This window comes from Silene latifolia, chromosome 1 (assembly GCF_048544455.1).
Source record: "Silene latifolia isolate original U9 population chromosome 1, ASM4854445v1, whole genome shotgun sequence".
In the NCBI taxonomy this organism is placed as follows: Eukaryota; Viridiplantae; Streptophyta; class Magnoliopsida; order Caryophyllales; family Caryophyllaceae; genus Silene; species Silene latifolia.
The window spans coordinates 7,832,603-7,842,931 of record NC_133526.1 but is presented as its reverse complement, the minus strand read 5'-3'; the positions used below and the strand labels follow the sequence as shown (position 1 = coordinate 7,842,931).

At 36.8% G+C, this 10,329-nt stretch overlaps 1 protein-coding gene across 2 annotated transcripts; it reads right to left on the bottom strand.

Moving 5' to 3' along the window:
- Positions 1-963: 963 nt before the first annotated feature.
- On the bottom strand, positions 964-9,289 carry LOC141596014 (P-loop NTPase domain-containing protein LPA1 homolog 1-like). Of its 2 annotated transcripts, none has more exons than XM_074416009.1 (8): positions 8,831-9,289; positions 7,671-7,833; positions 5,503-5,831; positions 4,670-4,751; positions 3,894-4,316; positions 2,961-3,701; positions 2,311-2,418; positions 964-1,856 (listed from the first exon to the last, which is right to left on the bottom strand). In XM_074416009.1, the coding sequence occupies exons 2-8, from the start codon at positions 7,827-7,829 to the stop codon at positions 1,527-1,529; spliced, it is 2,172 nt and encodes a 723-aa protein (XP_074272110.1). In that variant the 5' UTR covers positions 7,830-7,833; positions 8,831-9,289; the 3' UTR covers positions 964-1,526. The 2 variants fall into 2 exon arrangements, with proteins under 2 accessions (XP_074272110.1, XP_074272114.1); XM_074416013.1 differs by lacking the exon at positions 8,831-9,289 and adding an exon at positions 8,011-8,035.
- Positions 9,290-10,329: the final 1,040 nt, after the last annotated feature.

The following is a 10,329-nucleotide window of genomic DNA, read 5'->3' as shown; positions in this document are numbered from 1 at the left end:
ACTTTTTTTTTTCTCTGTCTCTTCAAACATTATCTCCTTTTGCTTTTTCTTGGTTTATTCTATTTTACTTTTCATTATTATTAAGTGGGTAGTATTTCTTTTTTTAGGGAATGGAATAATTCTTGTTGGTAATCATTTTCACAAAGATTTTCATTTGTTTTTGTACAATCTTCCAATTGAGCGGAGACACGGTACATTATTACCGCAATATTTAAAAGAAACGGTGTTACTTATTGTATTTAATAACCTTTATTTTATTTTGAGGATTGGAATTGATGGGCGTATTTCGCACTCGCTGATTTGAGTCAACATATGAAGAAGGTCAAAGATATCCACAAAGAAGTCAACGTATTAGAAACCTTTAACTGACACACTGGCTGGCTTTGTCACTTGGGTCTCGGTCCCGACAACTAGCCGGCCGAGAGGCACATCCGCGTACTCATATCCAAGACCCCTCGGCATGGAGTCAACCAGGCCCGCCGGCCTGCCATGGGTTCCTCGGCCGAGGGTAGAACATTCTTTCCACCTGCTAGCCACTTGGCCACTACGTGACATAAGGTGAAAGTCTATAAATACTCCTCAATCCTCATTGAGAAAACGATCCCGAAAACTATCCTAAAACTCACTAAATAATCTGGTATAAACTCCCTTATCTCTCTACAATATACTTTGCCAAGTACCATACAACTTATCTCTTTAAGTTTACTGACTTGAGCGTCGGAGTGAGTACGCTCGGTACCAAGCCGAGCCCTCAGTTTGTTCATCTTAAACAAGAAAGAGCGAAAGGAAGAGTCAAGCAAAAACATCGTTCAACAAGCTTACGTGGTCACAAATCCTGCTCCGGAATTACACCCGGAACAGGAATAATAATCTATATTTCTTGTGTTTTTGTTAATTAAACTAATTCTTGTACCCGTGAAAATCACCGGGTGCATTTTAGGTAATAGCGTAAGCTAACACTGAAATGCAAATTCTTTGTATAGAACTGTTGATATTTCTTTACGCGTGTTGTCTTACATTTAGATGCAAAATGTACCTGAAGTGTAAGTTTGTGATTTATTTTTGGAAACCACTACAACATTTTTGTACCCTAACACGGTAACATCCATGAATTAAGAAGTTGTACACTTCAACGGCAAGGTCGCACATCAAACCCACACGAGTTATATCACAGTCGGTTTTGGGCAGCGTCTCTGCTCTTGAACTTCAGGCCTCCAAATATTCACTTGATACAACATCCACTAAACCTGCTTAAACCTACGTTCCTTAAACTACCATACGATCTGACCTAAAACATAAATGTAATAACAGTGCAAACCATATCCTCGGAAACTGAGCGACTACAACTGAGAAATCAGAAACCCTAAACATTGATCAAACCACGGAGCCAACTTGCGGAACACCTTCCACTATACAAAGGGTATGTAACACATTGCTGAAACACATTTTTGGTACAATTCTTTTGAGAAGATAACTTGATGGCTTAAGACGGGAAAGGGGTAGATACTAGAAGCAAAATTGTTGGCCTAAATCTCGATGGTTTCAGAGAGTAGGGCATCAAAATTAGTAATATGCGTTCCAAAGGCAGGAATGCTGAGAGATCGTCTCTTCATCTTGACATTACCTGATGGGATAGTCTTCTTATCCATCTTAGTAAACACGGAAGGGTAGAACAGGTCAGTTACCGGTTCACTTCTTGTTCTCGAGAACATGTCAAATGTTGGTTGGTATTTATCTACTTTCTTCATATTATTTACATCCTCAGTCAAGTAGGCGTTTCCCTGTTCATCCTGCATTGCCAGATCGTCATACTCTTCATCTGACTTTGTTGATTCCTCGTCAACAGACCCTTCTATCTGAGTAAAGCACATTATAACGTCAGTTAATCCATTTCTTCAGATATTCGTCTAACATACATTCGAATAAACTTCCTTTGTTTGGTCGATGAAATTGGCTTTTAACAAAATAGAGGCGGTTACCAGGCGGGATGGAGAAAGTGGAACTTACGGAAGCTGATAATAGCCCATTAAGATTTCTATGAAATAACGAAACAAGCACTTTGACAATATTCGACTAAAGGAATTCTAGACTGCCAACAACAAATAAGGATTTTGATAATAGCCTATTGAAGATGATTTCAATGAAAACAGCCAAGAACGGCCAAACAAGCACTTTTACTACAGTGAATTAGACAGAACTGCAAGAAATAACAAGAAAATTCGACAGAATATTTCGCTATTAGAATTTAGGTATCCTCAAGGAAAAAATTATGTTCAATCATTGTTAATACAACGGAAAAATTGGGTATACCTCTTCCTGGGTATGCATGTCATCATCACTGAGGTCCTCATCACTGCTGACCTCAGATGGGTCATCAACCTCCTCGTCGCTGCCAAAAGCCGAAAAGTCTTCCTTGGGCTGAGAAAAAAATATAAAATATAATCAGTCAGTCTTAGCAAAGCTAACGAAACTAAAGCATTCATTTGGTTCTTTAGGAGCTTTACGTTTCTGGTTTTGTAAAAGCTTAAAAACATTGTAATTTTCTGTTTACCTAAATTGCCGGCTTAATACTAATTAATAACAACATCCACTTTCCGTCTCCAATCTTTGGCCAAGGTTGCATACACATGGTCTTTGAAGCACTGGGTGATGTATCAATTATGGTGTTGATAATGAATGAACTACGCCAAAGGGACATAGTGCCTTCTAGCTATGTTACTCCGACACTTCACTTAGTTGCTGTGTCGCGTGTCAGACACGTGTCGGTGTTCGACACGACACGACACTTCGACACTTCAATTTAGACCACAAAACAGGAAAATTCACGCCAAATAACCGTGTCCGACACGCCGACACGTGTCGGGCACCGACACGTGTCGGCGTGTCTGAGTAACACAGCCTTCTAGGTTATACCAAGGAAAGGAGAGTCAACAAAATAACCCTAATAAGTGCAAAGTTACCTCTTTCGCAGTCCCATCAGACATGTGCGGTGAACTGCAGGAGGATGAATAATATCTACCGACAGTCTCAGTACCAGTCCAATCCGCTTTAGATTCATCAATGCTACTGGAATGACTTGTGCCCCCAGTATCGCTCGGCCAAGCACTTAAACCAAAATGACCAAACTGAAGATTGACTGGTTCTGCCTTGCCTATTTGCAGTGGTCCATACATTGGAGTTCCTATCTCATTGTCGCCTCCCAAAACCGGTTTGCCATTACTATCAATGGAATTGACTGGCCAAGCCTTAGCAACCGAACCATCATTATTAAGAAGAGCCATTAGATGTCTTGATGACCCTTGCCTTTGAATTAGTTGAAACATCCCTTTAGAGCTCAAAGAATCAGCCGCACATTGATTCCTGAACTCCTCATATACAGCAGTCACTGTGTTAGTGGCAGGATCAAACAGCTGTTCTCCTGCCTCACGCCGCCGTAGACTGCTGAAAAGCGTGGCATGAATTGCTGCAACGCTTTTGTCGACATTAGTGTTATTGATCTTCGGTACAAGATGCTTGTCAGCTCTATTACATAGGTATTCTTGAATTGTTCTAATATTCCTAATGTACTTAACATATTTGTTTTTGGTAGGGTCCAAAGTCATATACTTTGCTCGCACAGCAAACCTTTCCAAGTGTTTATCTTCATTAGTGATATATATCATGAATGGTACAATAGACGGATGTTTCTTCATAAGCCCCATCTACACAAAAAAGAAGACAGTTAGCAACGTGCTTGTATGACACGGTCTCACATCTGGAACCACCGAAATATTTATGTGCTTTTGAGTTGGTGTCGCATGTGGGACTGTCTCAAATCAGTATTTGTGGATTAGTCAAAGCTTCCACTTATAAACGGGTAAAAAAAAAATGCAGGAAGTAAAACTACTACTCACCACGAAGTTAAGACTCAAGTGTACCCCTTCAATAATAACAGATTCTTTTCGCTCTTCCCAAGCAGTAATAAGACGATCAAGACTCTCTATGACCATTTCACTTTGGGCCTTATATCCTTGAATTGCCATTTGTTTCGGGCTGATCAGTTGCGCATTATTTGCACCCTCTTCAACCTTTTGATGATCAGAATTCCCATTTAGAACATTGTCGGATAAACCATCCTTATAAATTGAATGACCAACTGTAACCTTCGTAGCCTTCCTTTTAGCCTTTGCTTCTGCAACGGCAATAGGATCTAAGAAGTCTCCTGCATGGTAAGTAGAAGCCCACAGCAAAGGGTTCTGTTTCTCATCCACAAAGCTTCTCATCATGTGCCGTATAGAATCAGTTGACACAACTGTCGTGATTCCCAACCTGCTGCCCTGCAACGCGTGGACTACGATAATCTTTGTAGTTGCTTTTAGTAAAAGAAACGTTTACATGCAATTATGCAATAAAAAAAATCGCTAACATAGAACAATAATACCACAACACTAATCCAGTGGTAAGTAGAACACTTAATAGCATCAATTGGAAGAGAAGCATAACTTGAGGTAGTCCAGTAACCAATGATACCAATGTTATTAATATCTTAAGGCAAAATAAGCATTATGAGCACAAGTATTTTACACTGTTGAGTGTTGGCGGCATAAGATACACGCGTGGGCATCAATTTAAAAAGGACTGTAACAATAGTGACATAAACTTAATTTTATAGGAGAGAACATAACAATACCAGCAATGAAGATAATGTAGACTTGCCACAACCACTAGTTCCACATAATAGTACAGTCACAGACTCCTTCCTTTCACGCATTCTGGAACCAGAAAAGTAATCCCACCAAACAAGACGATGAGAAAAAATAGTTAGCAACAAGTAAAACTCGAAAGTATAAAAATAAACCTAAATCGTCTAAGGAAAATAACATTTTCAGAACTACTCATTTAAGTAATAACTTTGGTGATACTTATATAAATGAAGCGAATTTTCGATAAAGGGTGTAGCGTGTGGGAATAGTAAAATAGATTATACTTCCACATGCTATGAATATTTCTAAAGAACTCTATGATATCTAAGACTATACTTTCAGGAGGTAAGCAACCAACCTTAGCGGCTGAAGCAACCATGACAACAAGCTTCGTCAAGAATCTCAGAAATACTTTCCTCGGGAAAAGAAAAAAGAATCTCAGAAAATACAGGAAAATTTTACAACATAACCCAAGCCACTACTTTAATTTTTAGATAAGATTTCCATGAACCATGTAGAATACATACGTCCGTATTCACTTAACTTCAACAGGATAAGAATGTACCATTTGTTGAGAACCCTAGTTATAGGTAGTACGAATTTAGAGTGGAGTAATTTCCGATATTGATGCAACACACTGCAATCTATGTCTAATGTAATTTGTTAGACACCCTAATTTAAGAACGATAAGAGAGAAAGAAAGAGAGCACCGCAAAAGTAAAGTGACAAACAATTTTATCCAAATGGGAAAACAAAAGAAAACACAGATCCAGTATCCGCAGTAATTTTGGAAATTTGCGGTAGAGAGAACAAAAATTACCTGCAAGCCAAAATCAGATCCTCCCTCTGCTTGGGGCCCACATATTTATATTCAGAAAGGGCATCACACACAACATCTAAGAACTTGTCTCTCCCAATGAACACAGTTGTACGCATTTTGTAAACCTCCGAATACAGATTTTTGGTTCCAGCATCCGTCTCAATAACTAAACCGTTCCTCATTGGATTTCTAACCAGGTGATTACCAATAGACAATGAATCTTGTATTTTTGATCCTAAATAAGATACATTGGCACCAAATACATCCATTCTCGCTGCTGTGTCAATTAAGCTTTGACTTTTCACCATGTCAAAGACCCTCTTGCTAATCTGTCCAGTTTAATGAAAAAGTTTGACATGTTAAGGCCAATAGCTGACAGAAGTGACAGGTCGCCGAATGAACCAAGCAACTACATAGATTTGAAGGTTACTCAGGCAAAAAATATGTTATATGCGAATTTCATTCGATTGATCAATGGTATTCTCATTGGTTCCAAAGTAATTAAGGAAACACAAGAATTTAAGAATTTAATTTAGTTGCATTAATATATGTTGGAAGTAAGTTGATATGAGATTAATAGAATGCATCACAAACAATATGGTGGGACTAGTAGAAGAGATAGTTAACACAATCATGTTTGAGCTATCAAGATATTGTTCTTTGTATACTAGATACACAAAATCATTGTAAAACGACACTCTCCCGACAGCTGCACTACTCTGCAGAAAAACCTGGTTCAGATATTCTCTCAATAACAACTGAAGGAAGCAAAGACTGCCACTTTGAATCTTGTTTTACCCATTAATGTCATGTATGAAATATTCTGTCAACCAATTAGAGCATAAGCCGTAAGTCTCTACCTATGAGTGAAGCCGCTCCAGAAGACACTAGTAATCGCACATTCAAACAGAAACATTTTAGGAATCAAACCTATGTTACTCCGACTCAGCAGAGAAGTGTCATGTCCAACACACATATCGGAGTGTCTAACACAGAATATTGAAAACTTGGCTGGCGATATGGGGCTCGGTTAAATGAGTGTCTTACCAAATTTTTAGACACAGATACGACACGTCTCATAGCTTTTGTTATAATTTTTCATTTTGTTTTTCAAATGTGAACCCTATATAGGGTAATCTCTTTTTATGTGTTATTACATGAAATGAGAACATCTTTATTAGGTAAAAACTAGAGAAGAAAATTAAACAAAGTTAAATCATTAAATGCCAATTGTTTAAAAGATTTAAACCCCTTTTGGATTTAAATACCTTTTTCTCATCTTGCTCGATTGACAACACTGAAACCAAACAGGTGACATTAGTGTCAGTGATGTGTCCGTGTCGTGTCTGAAATTGGTGTATCGGACGCGTGTCATGTGTAGTGTGCCGATTAAGATTAAGTGAAGTGACAGGGTAACATAGATTCAAACCAAATTGGCCTTATGCCAGTAATATCAATTCCTCACCAACAATAAAAGAAGAACCTTCTTTAGAATTTTACAAGCTAAAAGTGCAGAATATTTTCAATCAATTTCTTTATTCCTTCTTAAGTATCTCTTGATGCACCACTAATGTACAAAGGCATCAGAAGTGATAAAAGTCAAGAGTACGGCTGCTTTAATTGACAATAGGCCGAAGCTAAACACACACGGTATCTAGAAATAGAACAACATCAATAAAGCCACCGTAGTTCTTCAGAACTCTATTAGGAGAAAAAAAGTCTTAGATATCTATCAATGAAAACATTCAAAGAACCGAACAAGATTACAACAGCAACAAACATTACCATGTACAGACACCCGTCGTGTACGCATTTGTAATCATGCCAAACCCATGATACCAGTAGGAATAACAATTATAGACAAAAGCATTACCTTTATTCCATCTATGATATTGATACCATAACCTCAAATCTCAATTTTGTTCACGGTCACAATATTATACTCCTATTACCTATAGCAGCCGAATTTGATAAATGCAACAAAATATACAGTAAAATACAGTGATTGTGATCTTTAAATCTCAATTTTGTTCATGGTCGCACTATTACCTACTGCAGTCGAATTTGCTAAATGCAAATGGTGGAGTTTCAAGTTGTAGAGCAAGGATATTTCATCAACATACATTTACTAGAAGTTAGATGACCGCAAGCAAAGATGTAATATATACCTTAAACGCATGGCGAGCTTTACATCCCATAAACTGCAGTGTACACTGCAGAACAGAACGCGTATACCGGAACGATCCCTTGTCAAGTTTCTCAGTATCTCTTTTGTTATTATCCCCATCTACAACCACAATATACACAACTTTGCTAGTTTCCGCCATTTCCCTACAATTTTTTCTTGGGCATCAGAACCTTTTTAAGTAAAAAATCACATGCAAATACAAAAACCAGTACGCAACTGTAATACCAGCAGTTAACATGACAATCAAACTAAGAATCTTACAAAAGAAATCAAATTAATTTAGCACTCAACATGCAGATTCCCATTTTAAGTGACTACACCTTTAAGGGTTTAAGAAATTTGTTCAAACCAATTTCCACATGCAATATCACATTACTACCGCTAATACTCCCTCCGTCTCAATTATTATATTTTTTTTTTGAATGTTATTTGAATGCAAATTCTATTGCACAACCGTTTGTACAAAAAAATGTGACCACCTTTTTGGTAATTTTTTTTGATGACTAAGGGTTTAATCCCGGGCACATGCAATACCCTGCAAACCCCATGTGTGGGGTATCATTACATTCTCTATGAATGTTATTTGAACGCAAATTCTATTGCACGACCGTTCGTACAAAAAAATGTGACCACCTTTTTGGTAAATTTTTTTTGATGACGAGGGGTTTAATCCTCGGGGACATGCACATGTGTGGGGTAAGACATCTTTAGGATGACAGGTAACCGCGCAGCACAACTTTTTGGTAATTAGTGACAACTTATTACAACTAAGAAATGACCAATTTTTTCAAATGGTCACTAGTTACCGTTAAGTGGTCAGTATTTACCAAACAAATGGTCACTTTTGCCAAAAGAACAGTCGTAAAATAGTATCGTTACTTAATTAAAGATAAATAAATGATTATTAAATGATCATTAAGTAAATAAATACTGGGCATTAAACATGAAACGCGGCGTTTAATACCTGGGAAAATAGTGATTTCTTATTATTATGACTAAAAAATGACCATTTTTTTTTTCAAAGCGGTCACTATTAATCAAAAAGAAAACCGGAAAAAACCGTGGTACAATTGAATTACTGATTGATTAATGAAAGTGAAAATGTGGATGGTAAAATAGAAAAAAGAATGGAAAAAATACCTGGGAAAAAGAGTGAAGGATGATCTGGAGAAACAGTGAGAGAGAAGAAGTGAAATGAAATTATACTTATAAAAGAAGTTTAAAGGGTTTTAATAGGATCGACGATATCTACTATGTTGAATAGGAGTAGTAGGAGTAACAGACATAGTTACACCATTACCGAGGAGGAGAAGGAGAAGAAGAGGAAGAGGAAATTGACAGATTGAAGAGTGAAGTGTCGACATTGCCACGCATCAGAGCCAACCTTGTTCCACGAGTCTTTTGCTGCTTCTCTTCTCTCCCCCTTTTCCCGCCACCCCACCCCACACACTTTGCTTTTCCCTTTTTATATTGAAAAAAAACTTGTATTCTTGCGACTTGCGAGTCTTGCTCTCTTCACATCTTTTGCGTTTGTCTCCCTCATTTTTGTGTCCCTTGCGGCTGGACCTATTAAACGTGTCAATTGTGTTTGGTTCGGACGAAGTGAATTTAGGTTTGTAAACATTTGGGTTATGAATTTGGGTGGTTTTTAAGTTTATTATTCTTAAGTTACTATTTTGAATGCCCGTGCGTTGCAACGGGGTAATTAACTTATTTATAATGCAAAAAAAAATGTTATAAGGGTTTAATGTTTACATTCTATGTCTAATGATTTGTTTACATATTATTAAAATATCTCTTTTCAAAAAAATAAAAGATTAATATATACATGGGTTAACTTTTATTTATAATCATATAATCACCCTACCTTATACTAATCTTTCGGTATGGGACAATTCTACTATTTATAAGTAATATATTCACCAAACTTGGATTATTTTTCTGATGTGGGACAATTCTGCTATTTATACTTAGCATATATTCATCAAATCTGCATTGTTTTTCAAAGTGGGACAAATAACATACTCAGAATTACACCATCTTTTTTGCACTTAGTTCGACATCCAACCAGATCCCGAATACTGAATACGGATAATTGTTACTCATTATATCTAATAATTATATTTAAATTTAATAATATGATCAAGTACTCTTCATTAATATTTGTACGTTGTTTTTCTTCAAAAAAAATTTATCATAATTGAGATACGGAAATTTTCCGTGGTACCCCTTAATTTTGTCTTATTTTCCATGTTACCCCTACTTTTAAGAATCTGCCTATGATACCCTTGAGATTCCATTTTTTTGCCCATGGTACCCCCTAATGTAAAGGCTGTTAAATGGACGTTAAGTTTGATGGCGTGTCAATAAAATAACAATTAAAAATAATACCCCCTTTATTGTTTTATTGGTACGGATATCTCTCTCTTTTAAATGAAAATTTAATTAACTATATCATTATAATATTGGAAATTTCTCATGGTAACCTTTAACTTTGATAGATTACACATGGTACCCCTAATTTTAAGTTTCTACAAATGGTACCCCTGTATTCACCTTTTTCTTTCCCAGAATATCATTTGACAACTTTCATCATAACGTCATTACTCCTATGACTTGTGACGCCTTTTTCTTTTATT

Excerpts from the sequence above, each read along its gene's own strand:
- LOC141596014 (XM_074416009.1), bottom strand. The coding sequence starts at position 7,829 with ATGGCGGAAACTAGCAAAGTTGTGTATATTGTGGTTGTAGATGGGGAT. Across the intron at positions 5,832-7,670 it reads AAGCTCGCCATGCGTTTAAG|ATTAGCAAGAGGGTCTTTGA; the intron begins GTATATATTACA and ends TAAACTGGACAG. Across the intron at positions 2,419-2,960 it reads CTGATGGGACTGCGAAAGAG|CCCAAGGAAGACTTTTCGGC; the intron begins GTAACTTTGCAC and ends TTTTTTTCTCAG.